This window comes from Ambystoma mexicanum, chromosome 1p (assembly GCF_040938575.1).
Source record: "Ambystoma mexicanum isolate Mex_15411 chromosome 1p, UKY_AmexF1_1, whole genome shotgun sequence".
Classification (NCBI taxonomy): domain Eukaryota; kingdom Metazoa; phylum Chordata; class Amphibia; order Caudata; family Ambystomatidae; genus Ambystoma; species Ambystoma mexicanum.
In genome coordinates, this window is record NC_090921.1 from 998517655 (window position 1) to 998539122 (window position 21468).

At 47.1% G+C, this 21468-nt stretch overlaps 1 protein-coding gene across 1 annotated transcript in view; it reads left to right on the forward strand.

Moving 5' to 3' along the window:
- The window catches only part of HYDIN (HYDIN axonemal central pair apparatus protein), a 3273799-nt gene that overhangs the window by 1798947 nt on the left and 1453384 nt on the right, over positions 1-21468 (forward strand). Inside the window, exon 37 of the mRNA XM_069654775.1 lies at positions 18833-19001. Coding sequence (XP_069510876.1) covers positions 18833-19001 — 169 coding nt within the window. The remainder of the gene's footprint in view (positions 1-18832; positions 19002-21468) is intronic.

The following is a 21468-nucleotide window of genomic DNA, read 5'->3' on the forward strand; positions in this document are numbered from 1 at the left end:
TCAAACCTTTTGCCACTTAAAAACGCCTATTTTTAGGCTACCTAATTTCACCTCATGGCTGAGATTCAAATACAAGCTGTCAAGGAGAAGACCTCCCTTTTCAGGGACTGCTCCAGGTATGTAAAAAAGGTCATCTTCATCAGAGATCCCCCACAAACTCTGCATCTATTGCCTTTACCCACATGACATCCAGTCATGTAAAATATGTCAAACCTTTTCCAAGAATACTCTGGAAGACAGGCATAGGAGGTTATTACTTCATCTGGAGAGCAGACAGATATTGTCTGATGAGGAATCCATCATGACTGCACCCTTAACATTTTCCATGTACCCTGAGAAGCAGGCTCCAAAGGGGACAGCTTCTTCAGTGGACAGAGCAGACTCTCTGCCATTCAAAGGCAAGAAGAACCTGTATCTAAAGGTCTTCTGGAAGGAGAACTACACAAAAGTAAATGTTCCTCCATTTCTTCTCCTTCATCGTGGAAACGGCTGTCCATGTGGACACCGTCCACGACTAAACTAACCTCGCCGTCCACTAAAACTGTCCCATCATCGACGGATAAACTGCCGTCCACCGCCAAACCAACCACCTCATCGACGGAGACATCATCGCTGATGAAAGAACTGTCGACGAAGCACAAGTCCACCTAGGACACTTGCGAAAAACATCCATCAATGAAGACATCCTCGTCGACGAAGCACTCGTCAGCATCCAAACAGTCATCGTCGAGGGACCCATCGACGGAAGACCCATCAACTAGCCCCCAAAAGCAGGGCAAAAAACGATCAATTGACCTACCACCACCAGACATCATCGACAAGCCTTTTCCACAGCCAGAGGAAGCTTAAAGTATCCATACACCACAGCTAGATGGGTTAGAAGGCGCTGACCCTCTATCCCCTATAACAGAGATGAACAAACTGCCTGACATATTGCAGGAGGAGTTTTCAGAGGGGGAGGAACAACTGCCAGTACAACCTAAAGAGCACAGTCCACACTGCCAACCGTTAATCCTGGCAGTGGCAGGATCCTTTCAACCCTACTCTATTGCAGTCGATGCGCACAATTGTGGACGAGTTCCAAAGGAGATAAAGGGCAAGGCTCCTGGTCACTCTGACAGCTCCTGTAAGCAGACCTTCACAAAGCACATCACTGGTGCACTGGAAGCAGTTCTCCTACAGATCGCACCCCACACCACTCACTGCCACCTCATCGATCTTTATCAGTTAGCGGGCTGCCAAGGGTGTCGCTCTCACTATGGCAGATCACCCAGGTCTCAAAAAAGATGATGCTCTCCATCTCCTCCAAGGTCTTTACCTCAAAGATCCAAACTGCGCAATGCGCCTTCAATTGCTACAGCCTCAGAATGGCCAGACGACATCGTAGACACAGCTCTGAAGCCTGATGAACCTTTTAGGGAATTTTTAGACCCTGGCAGTCATGACGATGAGCCGGAAGAAGATTAACTGCCTCAGGACACTCCAGACACAGACTGGGATTCTATTGTCATCGAGAAGCAGAAGAAACGTGACTCACCATGGTGATCCTCACCTCTGGACAAAGTCGTCAGGGATCTTCAAAATACAAATTGCCCCAGAGGAGAAAGCATCAGTCCTCTGAGCACAGAGACAAAAGACGCTGCACCATCACCACAATACCAATACTAGAGACTATTTGGGAGGCGGGTGAAAAAATCCTGGCCACTCCTCTTTCCACTCCGGCACTGGTGGCTAGACCGGAGAAAAAGTATAAAGCCCCGGACTCTGCTCCATTGTCTCTCAGAGGCCACCGTAAACCCGGCTCTGTTATCACGGTGGCGGCGAGGAAAGACTGCAAAACCCAGCCTCTCCCCTCATAGCTCTGCAGGTGAGGAGGAACGTAAACTAGATGCGATGGGGTGTACGGTCTCAATGGCGGCATCATTGACCATGCGGTCCAGCAACGCCATGGCGGCAAGGCTGGATAGAGAATTATGGCTCTTTGTCTACCGTCTCACTAAACACCTTCAGAGGAGTTTCAAGAAGAGGCCAAGGCCATTATCACAGATGGCAAAGTGGTCTCGGATCACATAATCGACACCTATGTGGACACCGCTCACTGCGGTTTCAGACAGATTGCACACAGCACAGTCTTGAGACGCCAAGCCTGGATAAAGGCCACAGGTTACAGGCCTGAGGTACAGGCCCATATTCTAGACATGCCATTTGATGGGCAAGACATATTTGACAAGAAAATAGATGGTCACTTGAAGGGCATTATTTATTTTATTTATTTTTGTTAGCATTTTTAAAGCGCACAACTGCCCTCGGGCATCGTGGCGCTGTTACAGAAAGCTCACTTGACATAGGTACAATATGAGGACACAGTAGAAGATTGGTTGCATTAAAGTCAACACTGTCACCGCTAGGGCGATTAGCTCTTTAAAGGACAAGTATCACAGTCCTTTTCGCTCCTTTCGAGGTGCCAGCTCCAAGTACAGGTCATACGGCAGGTCTTTCCAAGGTCAAGCATCCTCTTCAACCTCCTTCCAATCGGGAGGTAGACACCAACAAGGTTCCACCAGGTACCAGAACCAACGTGGCAAAAGGGGCTCAAGCCAGGGCAGGAACCAGGCCAAGAAGAACAGACTCGTACTTGGCGCGCCTTCCACATCATACCCCAGTGGGAGGACGCGTTTCACTGCACCTCAATCATTGGTACACCATAACATCGGACAAATGGGTGCTTCAATTAATAAAAGGGGGACTTCCCATCGACTTTCTTCAAGGACCACCACCTCGCCCACCGCCAAGAAAAAACATCCTCTGCCTGCAAAGCTATGGGTAGAAACCACAAAGCTTTTACTAAAGGCTGTCATAGACCGGGTACCACCTCTACAATGGGGGAAAGGATTTGACTCCCACTTCTTTCTAGTAAGGAAGAAAAACGACCAGTGGCTCCTGCTACTAGATCTAGGGGCCCTCAACAAGTTTGTTTGTTGTCTAAAATTCAAGATGACCTCCCTTCAACTTGTCCTTCAATGGCTCAAAAAGGGCAGTTTCCTCGCTACACTAGACTTGGAGGATGCCTACTTTATTGTACCCATCCACCCATCCCACAGACAGTACTTTCGGTTCTCTGTCGGCGACCAACATTTCCAATTCAAGATACTTCCTTTCAGCATGGGAAGATACTTTTCATACTATGTTTTTTCTTGATTTTATACTTTCTTCCTTTCACGTTTAATTACTTTATTCACTTTGCTTTATACCACCCGCAGATAGAAACACATTTATTTTCAGTTTGACATTCCTTGACCATTCTGTATCTTGAACAAGTTTCATTTTCCTCCGACTACATTGTTCCTTTCCTTTCTTTCATACGTGGTTGATCGCAGAAATGTAAATGTATCTTTTCCCTTTGCTGAAGACTTTCGACACCATTCCGATTCTTTTACTCGGCACGTGACCACTTCACCTCTTTAGGTACTTTGTAAGATCCTTCACTTGCGGTAGTTTTACTATTTTTAACGTTCCATTCAACAATGGGTTTTTCTTGACTTTGCTTCACACGATTGTCTTACGATACAAAGTTGCATTTAACAATGGGCATTTCACTCATAGTTCCCTTCCAGCCAGGTTTCCGATTCTGAAACTCACCAGCTGGGCTGCGGAAGCCTCCAGCGTGCTTCGCTGCTTCTGACACAGCTTCCAACTCTTAAAGAGGGGTTCTCCTACCTCTGAGCCCCTCGTTAAAGGTAGCAGCTCCGCGAGAGGACGAGCACACTTCACAGTGCAGGATAGCTGCGAAATGGATTCCGCCACACGTCTCCTTCTTTCCTTGTAGTTGCTGCAGGGAGTCTCTGCTCCCCAGTACGCAAGCCTGTACCTTCTCTCCTGTAGGTCTTGGGTCTCTCGCTCTGCATACCAAGGCTCCCTCCTGTGTCTCGCTGCCTTCTCCTCACACCCCTCACAAGGGATCCTCTTCTGAACTCAGCCACCCAGCCTCCCTGTCCTAAATCATTGTTGCGTGGGCCGCCTCCCTTTGTACACCTGCACCAGTTTAACAAGCTGCAGGTGAGAGATCAGTGTGTAGCTTGCCTGACCTTCACTTAGCCAATATGTGGGACTTGCCTGGCCTCTAGCTCTACCCAAGTCAGCTCTTAAAGGGCCAGTGTGGCTTCCTCGCATGTTCTGCATGGGAAACAGGGTTTGTGGAATGGGGCTTAAGGGGGGTGTAGGGAGATCCCTCTCTGGACAAAGGGGATGTTATGTTTTGCCCTTAGATATCCCGTTCACAGTCCCCAACAGCCCCCTACCCAGGGTCCAGATCCACAAGCGATGGCTCTTCCCTGGCCACCCGAATAGAGTATCCCCGGAGACTAGATAGCAGAATACCCTTCGGTTTTCCACAGAAGGCATCATGAAGCAAGACACAGACAACAGATTCAAATTTCAAAACAAACTGATTTGTTAAAGTAATGTCAGGATGGTAAAAGGCCTGCCTTGCCCTATGCTAAGGTGGGATTTCCCTACCTGAACGAAACTAAGGAATGCCTGAGTCCAAGAGTACAATTTAAGTCTGTCTGTGTCCAATACCTATCCTTGCCCTCACAACTAAAACTAAACAATGTCTAGGGATGTCAATAATCAAAGAAATAGTGATCAACACAAAGTGCTGCGCTTCTTCCAGCTCTTGGCTTCCTTTTCCTCTCCCCTTCCCCACGTTCAAGAAAGTTCTAGAAATCCATGGGGTTCCCTTACCCGAGTTAATGGCAACACAGTTCCACACAATTCTCGGTGTTTCCCTTCCCCAAGTTCCAAACAGAGTTCAAAAGAAGAGGGTCTTGACGCTCTGTCCTCCAGACATTTGTTTTTCATCAAGACTCAGGGTTCCCTGCCCAAGACTTCCATGTAGCAACTGATATTTTTAGTCTTTGAAAGTTCAACAAAACTCAACGCCAACTTGACCCTACTTCTGGTTTGCCTCACCAGCTCACTTACAGGGCTCCTTCTTGGTATGTTTCACAATGTCTTTGGCTTTCATAATGCATTACCCCCTGGTCTAGGCGCAGTTGTCAGACCACACAGTCCACCCATCACAGGTTACGCAACCAGAAACCATAGGCTCTTCAAGCCCACACAGGTTCCTCTGTATTTGCCCCTGTGTCCAAGTTCACCTTCACTTTGTTTCTTTTTCTCTGCCTCTTGGCTTTATGTGGAGGTTCACACTTTACTGGCTTCTCCTGATAAGCCTCTTTGCTTTGCCATTATGTGTCACACACCTCTGGCCAGTCTTTGGCCTTGCCGCACTGTATTAATTCATAAAATTGCCCTTGGAGGGGGTTCTTATGTATTCCACACCTTGCTGTCGCACTCTTTCCCACTCGTGCTCTTTTCCGTAGGTTGCTTTAAAAAGGGCACTTTCACTTTTAGTTTTCATCCACTTATTAGATTTGCCCATAAAGTTTAATGCAATTCAATATTCAACATGCATAGTTTCGCTTTGTTTCAAGATTTCATGCAGTTTGGTATTCAATGTATATGATTACTCTTCTTCGCGTTTTCATTTAGTTCGGAATTCAATATCTGTTATACAGCACTTTGGTAATGCGTAGCTCCTAGGAATACCCCCACAACCCCCGGCTTTGAGTGACATTTCTTCCCACTCACTGGTCCTCAGCGTTCCTCCTCTGACGGCTGCGCAGCTTCTAGTCTGCTTCTTAAGTGAGTGGTCCGGTCACTGCGAGCCCCTCTCACATCCTGGGGGCTTTAGAGCATGTGCCAGCAGCTCTGCTCTCCTCCAAATACACGGATAGCATCCTCTGCAGCTCCAGCTGCTGTCCCTGGATAACAGGGGTGTCCCTGGAGGGAATGGCTCTCTCTCCCCCTGTTTAAAAGGATAATACCCCAGAGGGGAATCCACATTCTTCCCACAAGCGATCTTGTTCGTATCATGAAGGCGATGGTGGCCTAGAGAATGGTGTCTTCCCATCTACTGCTCTTAATTCGAAGAGTTTCTGGTTTACCAGGGGGAACAGATAACTCTAAAAGGGTATCTTTCTTAGAGTAAAGACTATCTTCCCTCTTCCTCCCTGATGTAACAGGATTGTTGTCCTGGATGAGGGAGACAACCTCTGGAGTCTCAGATCTTGTAGTCCTGTGTCTCTAAGGGACAGAAAGCTTCTCAAGTTGGTGGGGAATTAGGAAGGCTGTTGTTTTCCCTGGTAGGGGACTTGACTTAGATTTTCGTGGCTGGGAAGTTTGGTTGGGATACTGCTACTGGTTGCTCAGGTGTTCTACTCGTCTGTGGCAGCATAACAGCTCATCTTGCCTTGGGCTCCACTGTTTGTCTGGGAAGTCGGCCAGCGTCCTGGCTTCCTCTCAGGTCCCACCACAGATGCCTTCTCACGATATGGGTCCCCTGCTGGTCTCTCCCACTCAGTCCTCCCCATTGCTCTCTGTGCTGTTCGATGGGTCTACCTTTATGCACCTGCAACCACAGGTTGCAGGTGTGGATTTCCAATTGCGTTTGCCTGATCATAGTTAGAAACATCCCTGACTTTCAAAACAATCTGCAGGCGTCCTGTTCGTCCCAGTACCAGTGTGGTAAAATTAAGGTTTACTGGTCATTATTTTTAGTTGCGTCTTCCTCGCCCCAGTACTGCCAGAGGTCAAATGTCGGGAAATGAGGGGAGAGGTTTTGCAGGAGCCCATAAAGGTTGGGTGATGGTTAGGTTCATTGTCAATGGGGAAAGGAGGATACCATGTCTCACCTGTAGGCACCTCACTCACAATCCCCAAGCACCCTCCACCCAGGTGAACCTCCCTCTCTTCTCCACCACCAGGGTCAGGATCCAAAAGTGATGGCCTTTCTCTGGCCACCTGAGAAGAGGATCCAGTGGGATAAGAGTGAGAATACCATTGGGTTTCTCACAGGAGTTAAATGCTTCTTTCGGATAGGGAGGTACACCCCTGTGGGTTTATATTTTTATTTGTTCCACCTGTGTGTTCCACTGGTCAAACCGGGGAATATTACCCCCTATAGCTAATGGGGCTGGTAAGTTGGATATCACGGTCATTGTAAGATATTCTTTTTCCAAGATGTTAATGGGAATTTGTGTCTGTGGGTGTCTCTCAATGTGGCCATGGACACAGCCTATTTTTTTATTTTCCCATCCTTTTTCACCCCAGGGGGAAGTAATTGTACCCGTATGGTGTGTCCTTTTCTTCCACTATCCAGTTGGGACCAGAGGAGTCCCCCTTCTAGAGTGACGGGGATGCTGTAGGAGGCTTTCCTCTCTGTATAGAGGAAGGTGTTGATTCTTCTCCTGTTCTTTTTCCAATTTACCTCACTAAATTGGGCATAAAGGATAGCGGCACAAGATGGTTTCATTTCTGTTTCCTTAATTCGCCCACCCTGGCTGGGGTTTTATATTGAGGGTATAGTGCGGGCTCTATTCTATTCAAGGTACAGTCTCTCACCGGATGACCACACTCCCCACAGGAGAAACACAATCTCTGGTCCAAATTAGGGAATGGTACATCCCGATCCCTGTCTCTCATTCCGAGGGTGCTGGTCAATCGCCCACTATCCCTGGACCTTCTGGAATGGAAGGGGAAACTTAAGGTAGGAAAAATCCCCAAATCACCTAAGCCCCAACACACTAGGCCTTCGACTGAAGAGTCGAGAGGTGACTCTCCTCGCAGGAAGAAGGCCAAGTGTTCTAGGTCAAGGAGTGGTTCCCACCACTCATCTTCTTCGAAGAAATCGAAGAGGAGGCACCAAAGCTCACCTTCGTCGACTTCTTCATCTGACGGTTCCCCTGAAAGGGTTGCATGCCTTATGAAAAAATCAACACCAGCTGAATGGGAAACCTTCAGGGTTGAAATGTTGAACATTTTTGACAAACAAAGCTGTGCTTCGACCTATCATTCGAAAGAAGATGGAAAGGAGAGGTCTCGACCGAAGTAAAAGGCATGATCCGCATCGAGAGCCCTTGAGGCCTCGATCTGAAAAATCTAAGGATCACTGGAGTCATGGTGAGAAGTCGAGGTCATCGATGCCATCAACACCTTCGATGCCAGTGGTGCCTTTGACGCCCGCCAGGCCCTCGACGCCTACTAAGCCCTTGACGCCGCTGTTGACATCAGCGCCGAAGTCTTCAACGGCAGCTGCGCCACATTTGCCAGTTTAGCTGTCAGAGCCAAGCACCCCTTGAAAAACGTTGCTGACAAAGATAATGTCGATGACTTCGACGTCGAAGCCTCTTGGCAAAAAACCTGAACAAATATACCCTCCACTCCTGAAGAAAGAGTTCTTTAAGTCTCTTCTATATTTGACGAAGAGCAATCTGAAAATGAGGGAGCCCCATTTTGGCTTGCAATATGGTGCACCCAATGTACCAGTGAGCTTTATCTCTGAGGAAAGTAGAATGCAAGACCTATATGAAAACTTGCAAACAGCAAGTGGGGTTGACATCACCCCTGAAATTGAATTCGGAAAGCCAGAACAAGGGGAACATGCAGACTCTTCTTATAGATAGCTTATGTCAAAAGTGGTCGAATATTTGGGTTGGAGCAGGCCATCTTTGCCCTATGATCAAGACGGCCGTACAGACATTCTGGACAAGGGTCTACAAACTGATCCCATTTTACCTTTTTATGTGGTACTTCAAAAAAGGGGGGCTAGGAACTGGGAGACTCAGGAAACTAATCTAGCAGTCGACAGGAACTTAACCAAAAAATATCGCCCCTCCAGTAGCGACCCCGACTACCTGTTGAAACACCCCACTCTGGAGAGTCTGGTGGTGCAGATAGCTATGGCTACTTCGAAACAAGCAGCGTACCCTACCATCCCTCCTGATAGGGACGACAAGTGCATAGATGGATGGGCGAGGAAGGTATTTTCCGCAGGGAGCATGGCACTAAAATCTGCCAACACCGAAGGGGAAGAAAGGGACGGCTTCTTAGCTATTGTTAAGGACGGCAAAGAAGCCATGTGTGAGTCCCTTCAATCAAGATTGGATTTTGCAGATAGCATCAGCAGATCCATGGCTACCAGCACCGTGATGCGCTGATTTGCGTGGTTGAGGAAGTCTGATTTTGCACCTGATGTGCACGCTGTGCTTCTCAACATGCCTTTTGTCGGGCCTCATCTTTTTGGCGACAAGTGTGATGAGAGCCTTGAGAAGTTGCAGACCTCAAAGGTGGCTGCCAAATCTTTAGGCGTCGCCATTAGGCAATCTCAGCCTGTTCGTCCTAGTGGACAAGCTTGGAGGGGTAGATCTTTTTGCTACTACTCCTCATTTGGAAAGACGAGAGGACTGGCCAGTCAAAGAGGCCAGAGATGTCGTCCTTGTGGTGTGCAAGGTGAGGTGCGAAGCCAGCTCAAGCAACAGCCTCCTTACCATCGGCCTCTGCAACAGCCACCACGAAACCACTCTGAGGTCTTGAGTCACAGTTCACCAGTGGGGGACAGACTGTCTCAGCATCTAGAAGAATGGCGAGACATTACTTCAGATGCTTTGGCTCTGGAAACCGTAGCCCATGGTTACTGCCTTCCTTTTACAAGAAGACCTCAGAACAATCCACCGGGGAACCACTCTTTGAGGATTCCTGATCCGCTCCTTGTGCAGGAAATGTTAACCCTGCTAGAGAAAGGTGCTAGAGAACCAGCACCTGTAGCGTAGAGGAACAAGGGTTGGTATTCCCCCATATGTTTTTATCCCCAAAAAGGACAGAGGACTGAGACCCATCTTGGACTTGAGATACTTGAACAAGTTCCTCAGGAAGGACAAGTTCAAGATCATCACACTTTCTCAGATCCTTCAGGCTCTCCAACTCCAGGATTGGTTGGTGTCATTGGACCCTCAGGATGCTTATATTCATGTGCCAATCCATCTCAGGCACAGAAAATACCTGAGGTTCACAGTTGGCAGCTCGCATGATCAATTTCGAGTTCTGCCATTCGGGCCGAACTCCGCCCCGGGGTTTTACACCAAACTGATGGCGGTAGTGGCATTGAGTCTCAGGAGAGGGCGGATTCACGTCTATCCCTAAATGGACGATTGGCTGATCAGGTCACGTTCTCCCAAACAAGCCCTAGATCATCTCAATGTCACCTGCCACTCTCTTCATAGACTGGGCTTCTTCCTCAATTACAAGAAGTCCTATATGACACCTTCCCTACCTGAACGAAACTAAGGAATGCCTGAGTCCAAGAGTACAATTTAAGTCTGTCTGTGTCCAATACCTATCCTTGCCCTCACAACTAAAACTAAACAATGTCTAGGGATGTCAATAATCAAAGAAATAGTGATCAACACAAAGTGCTGGGCTTCTTCCAGCTCTTGGCTTCCTTTTCCTCTCCCCTTCCCCACGTTCAAGAAAGTTCTAGAAATCCATGGGGTTCCCTTACCCGAGTTAAAGGCAACACAGTTCCACACAATTCTCGGTGTTTCCCTTCCCCAAGTTCCAAACAGAGTTCAAAAGAAGAGGGTCTTGACGCTCTGTCCTCCAGACATTTGTTTTTCATCAAGACTCAGGGTTCCCTGCCCAAGACTTCCATGTAGCAACTGATATTTTTAGTCTTTGAAAGTTCAACAAAACTCAGCGCCAACTTGACCCTACTTCTGGTTTGCCTCACCAGCTCACTTACAGGGCTCCTTCTTGGTATGTTTCACAATGTCTTTGGCTTTCATAATGCATTACCCCCTGGTCTAGGCGCAGTTGTCAGACCACACAGTCCACCCATCACAGGTTACGCAACCAGAAACCATAGGCTCTTCAAGCCCACACAGGTTCCTCTGTATTTGCCCCTGTGTCCAAGTTCACCTTCACTTTGTTTCTTTTTCTCTGCCTCTTGGCTTTATGTGGAGGTTCACACTTTACTGGCTTCTCCTGATAAGCCTCTTTGCTTTGCCATTATGTGTCACACACCTCTGGCCAGTCTTTGGCCTTGCCGCACTGTATTAATTCATAAAATTGCCCTTGGAGGGGGTTCTTATGTATTCCACACCTTGCTGTCGCACTCTTTCCCACTCGTGCTCTTTTCCGTAGGTTGCTTTAAAAAGGGCACTTTCACTTTTAGTTTTCATCCACTTATTAGATTTGCCCATAAAGTTTAATGCAATTCAATATTCAACATGCATAGTTTCGCTTTGTTTCAAGATTTCATGCAGTTTGGTATTCAATGTATATGATTACTCTTCTTCGCGTTTTCATTTAGTTCGGAATTCAATATCTGTTATACAGCACTTTGGTAATGCGTAGCTCCTAGGAATACCCCCACAACCCCCGGCTTTGAGTGACATTTCTTCCCACTCACTGGTCCTCAGCGTTCCTCCTCTGACGGCTGCGCAGCTTCTAGTCTGCTTCTTAAGTGAGTGGTCCGGTCACTGCGAGCCCCTCTCACATCCTGGGGGCTTTAGAGCATGTGCCAGCAGCTCTGCTCTCCTCCAAATACACGGATAGCATCCTCTGCAGCTCCAGCTGCTGTCCCTGGATAACAGGGGTGTCCCTGGAGGGAATGGCTCTCTCTCCCCCTGTTTAAAAGGATAATACCCCAGAGGGGAATCCACATTCTTCCCACAAGCGATCTTGTTCGTATCATGAAGGCGATGGTGGCCTAGAGAATGGTGTCTTCCCATCTACTGCTCTTAATTCGAAGAGTTTCTGGTTTACCAGGAGGAACAGATAACTCTAAAAGGGTATCTTTCTTAGAGTAAAGACTATCTTCCCTCTTCCTCCCTGATGTAACAGGATTGTTGTCCTGGATGAGGGAGACAACCTCTGGAGTCTCAGATCTTGTAGTCCTGTGTCTCTAAGGGACAGAAAGCTTCTCAAGTTGGTGGGGAATTAGGAAGGCTGTTGTTTTCCCTGGTAGGGGACTTGACTTAGATTTTCGTGGCTGGGAAGTTTGGTTGGGATACTGCTACTGGTTGCTCAGGTGTTCTACTCGTCTGTGGCAGCATAACAGCTCATCTTGCCTTGGGCTCCACTGTTTGTCTGGGAAGTCGGCCAGCGTCCTGGCTTCCTCTCAGGTCCCACCACAGATGCCTTCTCACGATATGGGTCCCCTGCTGGTCTCTCCCACTCAGTCCTCCCCATTGCTCTCTGTGCTGTTCGATGGGTCTACCTTTATGCACCTGCAACCACAGGTTGCAGGTGTGGATTTCCAATTGCGTTTGCCTGATCATAGTTAGAAACATCCCTGACTTTCAAAACAATCTGCAGGCGTCCTGTTCGTCCCAGTACCAGTGTGGTAAAATTAAGGTTTACTGGTCATTATTTTTAGTTGCGTCTTCCTCGCCCCAGTACTGCCAGAGGTCAAATGTCGGGAAATGAGGGGAGAGGTTTTGCAGGAGCCCATAAAGGTTGGGTGATGGTTAGGTTCATTGTCAATGGGGAAAGGAGGATACCATGTCTCACCTGTAGGCACCTCACTCACAATCCCCAAGCACCCTCCACCCAGGTGAACCTCCCTCTCTTCTCCACCACCAGGGTCAGGATCCAAAAGTGATGGCCTTTCTCTGGCCACCTGAGAAGAGGATCCAGTGGGATAAGAGTGAGAATACCATTGGGTTTCTCACAGGAGTTAAATGCTTCTTTCGGATAGGGAGGTACACCCCTGTGGGTTTATATTTTTATTTGTTCCACCTGTGTGTTCCACTGGTCAAACCGGGGAATATTACCCCCTATAGCTAATGGGGCTGGTAAGTTGGATATCACGGTCATTGTAAGATATTCTTTTTCCAAGATGTTAATGGGAATTTGTGTCTGTGGGTGTCTCTCAATGTGGCCATGGACACAGCCTATTTTTTTATTTTCCCATCCTTTTTCACCCCAGGGGGAAGTAATTGTACCCGTATGGTGTGTCCTTTTCTTCCACTATCCAGTTGGGACCAGAGGAGTCCCCCTTCTAGAGTGACGGGGATGCTGTAGGAGGCTTTCCTCTCTGTATAGAGGAAGGTGTTGATTCTTCTCCTGTTCTTTTTCCAATTTACCTCACTAAATTGGGCATAAAGGATAGCGGCACAAGATGGTTTCATTTCTGTTTCCTTAATTCGCCCACCCTGGCTGGGGTTTTATATTGAGGGTATAGTGCGGGCTCTATTCTATTCAAGGTACAGTCTCTCACCGGATGACCACACTCCCCACAGGAGAAACACAATCTCTGGTCCAAATTAGGGAATGGTACATCCCGATCCCTGTCTCTCATTCCGAGGGTGCTGGTCAATCGCCCACTATCCCTGGACCTTCTGGAATGGAAGGGGAAACTTAAGGTAGGAAAAATCCCCAAATCACCTAAGCCCCAACACACTAGGCCTTCGACTGAAGAGTCGAGAGGTGACTCTCCTCGCAGGAAGAAGGCCAAGTGTTCTAGGTCAAGGAGTGGTTCCCACCACTCATCTTCTTCGAAGAAATCGAAGAGGAGGCACCAAAGCTCACCTTCGTCGACTTCTTCATCTGACGGTTCCCCTGAAAGGGTTGCATGCCTTATGAAAAAATCAACACCAGCTGAATGGGAAACCTTCAGGGTTGAAATGTTGAACATTTTTGACAAACAAAGCTGTGCTTCGACCTATCATTCGAAAGAAGATGGAAAGGAGAGGTCTCGACCGAAGTAAAAGGCATGATCCGCATCGAGAGCCCTTGAGGCCTCGATCTGAAAAATCTAAGGATCACTGGAGTCATGGTGAGAAGTCGAGGTCATCGATGCCATCAACACCTTCGATGCCAGTGGTGCCTTTGACGCCCGCCAGGCCCTCGACGCCTACTAAGCCCTTGACGCCGCTGTTGACATCAGCGCCGAAGTCTTCAACGGCAGCTGCGCCACATTTGCCAGTTTAGCTGTCAGAGCCAAGCACCCCTTGAAAAACGTTGCTGACAAAGATAATGTCGATGACTTCGACGTCGAAGCCTCTGGGCAAAAAACCTGAACAAATATACCCTCCACTCCTGAAGAAAGAGTTCTTTAAGTCTCTTCTATATTTGACGAAGAGCAATCTGAAAATGAGGGAGCCCCATTTTGGCTTGCAATATGGTGCACCCAATGTACCAGTGAGCTTTATCTCTGAGGAAAGTAGAATGCAAGACCTATATGAAAACTTGCAAACAGCAAGTGGGGTTGACATCACCCCTGAAATTGAATTCGGAAAGCCAGAACAAGGGGAACATGCAGACTCTTCTTATAGATAGCTTATGTCAAAAGTGGTTGAATATTTGGGTTGGAGCAGGCCATCTTTGCCCTATGATCAAGACGGCCGTACAGACATTCTGGACAAGGGTCTACAAACTGATCCCATTTTACCTTTTTATGTGGTACTTCAAAAAAGGGGGGCTAGGAACTGGGAGACTCAGGAAACTAATCTAGCAGTCGACAGGAACTTAACCAAAAAATATCGCCCCTCCAGTAGCGACCCCGACTACCTGTTGAAACACCCCACTCTGGAGAGTCTGGTGGTGCAGATAGCTATGGCTACTTCGAAACAAGCAGCGTACCCTACCATCCCTCCTGATAGGGACGACAAGTGCATAGATGGATGGGCGAGGAAGGTATTTTCCGCAGGGAGCATGGCACTAAAATCTGCCAACACCGAAGGGGAAGAAAGGGACGGCTTCTTAGCTATTGTTAAGGACGGCAAAGAAGCCATGTGTGAGTCCCTTCAATCAAGATTGGATTTTGCAGATAGCATCAGCAGATCCATGGCTACCAGCACCGTGATGCGCTGATTTGCGTGGTTGAGGAAGTCTGATTTTGCACCTGATGTGCACGCTGTGCTTCTCAACATGCCTTTTGTCGGGCCTCATCTTTTTGGCGACAAGTGTGATGAGAGCCTTGAGAAGTTGCAGACCTCAAAGGTGGCTGCCAAATCTTTAGGCGTCGCCATTAGGCAATCTCAGCCTGTTCGTCCTAGTGGACAAGCTTGGAGGGGTAGATCTTTTTGCTACTACTCCTCATTTGGAAGGACGAGAGGACTGGCCAGTCAAAGAGGCCAGAGATGTCGTCCTTGTGGTGTGCAAGGTGAGGTGCGAAGCCAGCTCAAGCAACAGCCTCCTTACCATCGGCCTCTGCAACAGCCACCACGAAACCACTCTGAGGTCTTGAGTCACAGTTCACCAGTGGGGGACAGACTGTCTCAGCATCTAGAAGAATGGCGAGACATTACTTCAGATGCTTTGGCTCTGGAAACCGTAGCCCATGGTTACTGCCTTCCTTTTACAAGAAGACCTCAGAACAATCCACCGGGGAACCACTCTTTGAGGATTCCTGATCCGCTCCTTGTGCAGGAAATGTTAACCCTGCTAGAGAAAGGTGCTAGAGAACCAGTACCTGTAGCGTAGAGGAACAAGGGTTGGTATTCCCCCATATGTTTTTATCCCCAAAAAGGACAGAGGACTGAGACCCATCTTGGACTTGAGATACTTGAACAAGTTCCTCAGGAAGGACAAGTTCAAGATCATCACACTTTCTCAGATCCTTCAGGCTCTCCAACTCCAGGATTGGTTGGTGTCATTGGACCCTCAGGATGCTTATATTCATGTGCCAATCCATCTCAGGCACAGAAAATACCTGAGGTTCACAGTTGGCAGCTCGCATGATCAATTTCGAGTTCTGCCATTCGGGCCGAACTCCGCCCCGGGGTTTTACACCAAACTGATGGCGGTAGTGGCATTGAGTCTCAGGAGAGGGCGGATTCACGTCTATCCCTAAATGGACGATTGGCTGATCAGGTCACGTTCTCCCAAACAAGCCCTAGATCATCTCAATGTCACCTGCCACTCTCTTCATAGACTGGGCTTCTTCCTCAATTACAAGAAGTCCTATATGACACCTTCCCAAAAGCTCCAGTACATCGGAGCTTTGATGGATACATCCTTGGGAAAGAGCTTGCCACCTGAGGTGAGGGCTCAAGCCATTCTTGAGATGGTGACCAAATTTCAGAGTTGCCAGACTATTCCGGCCTTTGTTTTTTTTTCATTTTTTTTTTTTAGGTTGCTCGGCCTCATGGCATCCTGAATTATTCTGATGCCAGTGGCCCGCCTGAGAATGAGATCCCTTCAATGGGCTCTCAGAACACAATGGTACCAGTTCTCAGGAAAGATGTCGGACCGACTTCAGATTCCAACCAGAGTCTCACAGATCTTCTGTGGTGGGCCGGGAAAGAAAATATACTGAAGGGAGAGACGTTTTTGCAACCATGGCCGGAGATTACAGTAGTGACAGACGGCTCACTCACAGGGTGAGGAGCCCACGCCAACAACCTGAAAATCAGCGGCCGTTGGTCTCCATCGAAGTCCAAAATACACATCAATCTTTTAGAGCTGAGCGCAATCAGACTAGCGCTTAAGGCTTTTCTGCCCTCTGTACGGGTAAAGAATGTCCTAATAATCACGGACAATACAGTAGCCATGTACTACCTCAACAAGAGAGGAGGTGTAGGGTCACTACCACTGTGCAGAGAAGCAATGCAGCTCTGGTACTGGGCAATTCAAGAAGGAATATCCCTATAGGCAGTTCACCTAGCCGGAGAGGAGAACACAGCGGCAAAAGCTCTGATAAGGCAGAGCACAGTCTCCCATGAGTGGAAACTACCTCAGGAAGTCCTTCAAGAGATCTTCACCCTTTTGGGGAGCCCCTCAGGTAGATCTGTTTACGACCGAGATCAATCGGAAGTGCGAAAGATATTGCACAAGGGAATTTCCCCCAAGAGGAGCTCTAGGAGACAAGTTCGTAGTGGACTGGGAGTTTCCACTCCTGTACGCATTCCCTCCGGTCCTTGTCATTCCTCACATAATCAGGAGGTTGAGAAGGTTCCGGAAACACATGATCCTAATTGCCCCAGATTGGGCCAGGAGAACGTGGTACCCGGACCTTCTGGACATGTCCATCTGTCCTCCGATGCGTCTTCCACAAAGAGAGGACCCTCTCCAGTGAGAGGAGGGTTGGGTTCTCCATCCAGAGGTCATGACTTTCAACCTTCACGCTTAGTTTCTGAAAGTATTTGGACCTTCCGGATGACATAATGGAGGTGTTGCTTTCGGCTAGAAGACCAGCAACAAAGTCTCTGTACCGTTGTCGTTGGAGTACATTTTGCAACTGGGGCAAAGAAAAGAATGTGGATCCTTTCCTGTGTAAAACTCAGGTTATTTTATCCTTTTTGCTGTCCTTAGCCAATAAGGGCCTTCAGATTGGCACCATTAAAGGCTACTTGGCGGCGCTGTCCATCTTTAAGCGCGCGTCAGAGGAATATTCCTATTTCAAAATCCCACTGGTGACTCAATTTCTAAAAGGACTCACTAATGTGTTCCCTCCATCTCCTTTCCAGGTTCCAGTTTGGGACCTCAATCTGGTTTTGAAATTCCTGATGTGTGCTCCATTTGAAACTCTGCACACATGTCCGTTAAGATTTTTAACTTTCAAATCAATCCTATTGGTAGCTCTGACATAAGCCTGTAGAATGAGCGAGTTGCAGGCACTTTCATCCAAGCCACCCTTTACCATATTCCACAAGGACAGGGTTGTTCTGAAGGTCAAACCCTCCTTTTTACCAAAAGTCGTTTCTGACTTTCATTTGAATCAGAAAATTGGTCTACCTTCTTTCTACCCTCCACCTCATCCTGGTAAGAAAGAGGAAATACTCCATAGGTTGGATCCTAGGAGAGAGTTAAGCTTTTACATCTCCAGAATATCAAAGTTGCGAGTTGATGACCATCTCTTTATCGGATACACAGGACACAAAGTAGGCCAGGCTGTTTCCTAACAGACCTTGTCTAGATGGATAATTCTCACGATATCAGAATGCTACAGGCTGGCAGGTAAAGACCCTTGTGAATGTTTGAGAGCTCATTCCACCAGGGGCATGGCTACATCTACAGCCCTTCAACGGGTTGTTCCTATTAGAGATATCTGTGAAGCTGCAACATGGTCTTCCATCCACACGTTTACTAAACATTATTCTCTGGATGCTTCCCATGCTCAGGATGTTATTTTTGGAAAGGCAGTACTTTGCGCTGCTCTTGTAAATGTATACATTGTAATTCTACACCCAGCTCCTATCATAACACTGTTTTGGGAGTCTGTCAAAGATGAGGAATACGTGGGTGGACACAATCCATTTGAAGAACAAGTTACTTACCCCTAGTAACGTTCTTTCGACTGGATGTCCCTCCCACGTATTCCTCATCACCCTCCCAACCTACCCTTCAGTAGAATTTCCAGTGCTATTACAGCTTCCGTTCCACCAAGGCTGAGTATGGTCATACCTGTATTTATGGGCATCTCTACTGCAAGAGGAGGAAAAACAGAACTGAGGCCATCTATCGACGCACAGCACCCTCTGCCAAAAATCTTTTCCAAAGCAGCTGAAGCTGGACATTACATGTCAAAGATGAGGAATATGTGGGAGGAACATCCAGTCAAAAGAATGTTACCAGGGCTAAGTAACTTGTTCTTCTGCACACATATGCTAACAATAGTTACTTTTCTTTCTGGGTTTTGCAAAGACCATTAACGCAATAGGATTTTTATGGTGGTATCTCTAGCCTTTGAACGTATTTGTTGGATTCTTGGGCAAAGCCAAGATCTTAAACAAGCAGTTAAAAGGCCCAAGGAAATTGGTAAAAAGAAAAAAATGTTCTTCATGTTCTAGTTAGATCAAGGATTGTAGGTTTATTTGGGGCAGTATACCAGTTATCCTAGTAAGAGGTAACTATTCGGACATTGCATATCCATTCTGTCCCACACTGCCATTAACTCACTTCATCATACTTCACCATAAACTCACTCTTACCAGTGCCCATACATTCACCAAAATCTACCCTCATGTGTTTGTTGCATTTGTTTTAGATTCTGCGAATGATAAAGGGCTATGACTCCCAGAATATTTTGCTGCTTCCGCCCCGGGAACCAGGAGAGAAGCTGCCAGCAGAGTTGATGGAATACAGTGAAGAACAAAGGAGGATACAAGAGGAACAGACAAAGCTCTTACAAAGTGACAACTTAAACCCTGAAAGTGGTAAGGAAATTACTTTCAGAGTGAACAAATGCTTAATCTTGACTTTCAGATTCCCTCTAGATTTTTTCTGTGGTACCAAATACTTTCTCTTATAGTCTTTATTCCCTTCTTTTTAGTCTGTTTTGTGTGTCTGACAGGGGCCTTTGGATAAAAGGTAATAAGAAAACTAGTCTGCTGCTCTCCTGCAGTTACATGAGCAATAGCTGACTGCTGTGTGTGGTCCGAAAAACTAAGTTATGCACTTGATGAGAATGGCAGTAGTCCTGTGCCAGTAATGGACCAAGGAGACTTGGAACTGGGAATAAGAGCTTGTGCTGATGGTTATTTGTAACTGAGGAAGAATATTCTGCTGGGCTTATCTGGTGACCTGTTAGCTTCGCTCAGCTGTGAGGATTTTGTGTAGTGACGCAACATTTCACAAGTTATCAGTAATAATTATTTATTACATTTTACAAAATACGGTTTTAGTTTGCGTGAACGCCTATTGGCACTAGGGCATTATTCTAGAACTAATAGGGAAATTGTTGGCAAACAAGGGTGAAGAATGTGTTCACTTAAAGCGAAGATGTCTAGGTGCTTCCTGCACCTCAGGGAGATCCAAATGTTGAACTCAAAAGGCTTGAACCTATGCTTATGAGTCTACCCTTCCTGAGACTCCCTATTACAATAGCAAAACGTTACAACAATTGTGAACAAAAAAGTCCTAACTGATTCTTTACAAGTTCTTTAGCCTACAGGCTTAACCTTAAATGATTACCAAGAGCTTTCCAAGTTTAGGCAACAAAAAGTGTTCATAACATGTTGATTCAAAGTCCATCCCTATTCTATAAACAAAATAAATCTCAAATGTACTTGGTCAGTCCCCTCCTGAGGATTTACTCACTGTTCTGCCTTCAGCACACATTCATTAGGCTTCCGCATGGCCTCTGGTTCCTTTAATACATCAACCTTCTCAGGCAACTCAACGTTCTGGCTCCTCTCACCCTTCCCTCATGTTTCCCCAGGACCTTGGTTTCTCTTAGACTTTTCTAAGGTCCCTCCATGACCAGGGATTGTCTCAAGCTTCTCTCAGGTCTCTCCAAGACCTTAGTTTCTCTAAGGTTTTTCTCAACACAGCACCCATGGCGGTAATGGGCATTTCTCCCCCCTCATTCAGGGTTTTTTGCAGACAGATAATATGCTCACCCTCATGGCATGGGTCGATATTCTCCAGATTCTACAGGGAAGCGCTTCAACTTCAGGCCTTGCTTCTTGTCTCAAAGGTTGTAAGTGGGACCTTTCTCTAGGTCCTGAATAGCACACAATACCAACTTTCCTGGTCTAGAGCAACCGTTGTGCAGCTGATAAAACATGTACCACCTCTTTTCAGGTAGCAGTTTGCCCTTGAAACCAGGCAGCCCATCTGCTTCCTCTCAGTGTTAATCCTTTAATGACTGGTTCTCTCTCCTTTTATAATAATGGACTGGTGATGTGTTTTCTAGCATGGCCTCGAATAGTTTCCTCCAGTGTAGAGTTGGTTTTGTATGCCAAGATTTTTTGACTTTCCGATGAGGCCTTTCTCAAATTTGTGACTTATTATTACTTCCCTTTAGACATTGGTCAGTCTGAATTAAATGGTATGTTGATTTATACCACGTACTGCTGCCATTTTCATGGTCTCTGGGCGTTATAATGGCTCTATAAGAAAAGTGGGTGGGGTTGCTTAGTGAGGGAGAGAGGGATCGTATAGACTTTGTGCTCATCTGTTGATGCATGCAGGACCAGGAGGAACTGGCGTCTGCGCTTGAGCTTTCCGGTTGTGCTTTATGTGGACTGGACTTGTGTCCGTAAGGGTGCGCCCAGTGTCTGAGTTGTTTGGTGTTTGCATCTATTGGGTTTGTAGTATGATCAGAGAGGGGTGTGCAGTTTGCAAGTATTTTGGTGGCTTCTTACATTAGCCCTTTGGGCATGTATGGTATGCAAGTGGTGTGAGAGCGTGGAGCCAAGAAGGTGGGTGTTCAGTTGGTTCCAGGTGATCTCTGGGTATTGAGTAGTTTTATTGTCGGTTCTTCCTTCTATATTGCCCCATGTTTGTTTTTACCCCATGTATGGTTTGCAGAGTGGCACGTCTAAACTAAATCTAAACAAATAAATCAGTACAATACAAGTGTGGCTAGATTCAAAAGCAGCGGATGGCAAATCAGTACGGTTCCATTGTGGCTGAATTCAAAAGCAGCGGATTGCAATTGTAGTGTGGTTAAATTCAAAAGCAGCAGGTTGCAATTCTAGTGTGGCTGAATAATGCCATAACTTCTGAGACAGTGTGCGCTGAGTCTTTAAAGCCAGACAAGACCCTAGCTGCTGTTTTGGACTGACTACTATGAACAGATGCACTCCTGTGGTGCACACAGTGCTTGGCGACCTCGCCATGAACAAAGCCTGCAGCTTCAGCCGACTGCAAGCTTCCTGGCCCTCACTGTGATGGTAC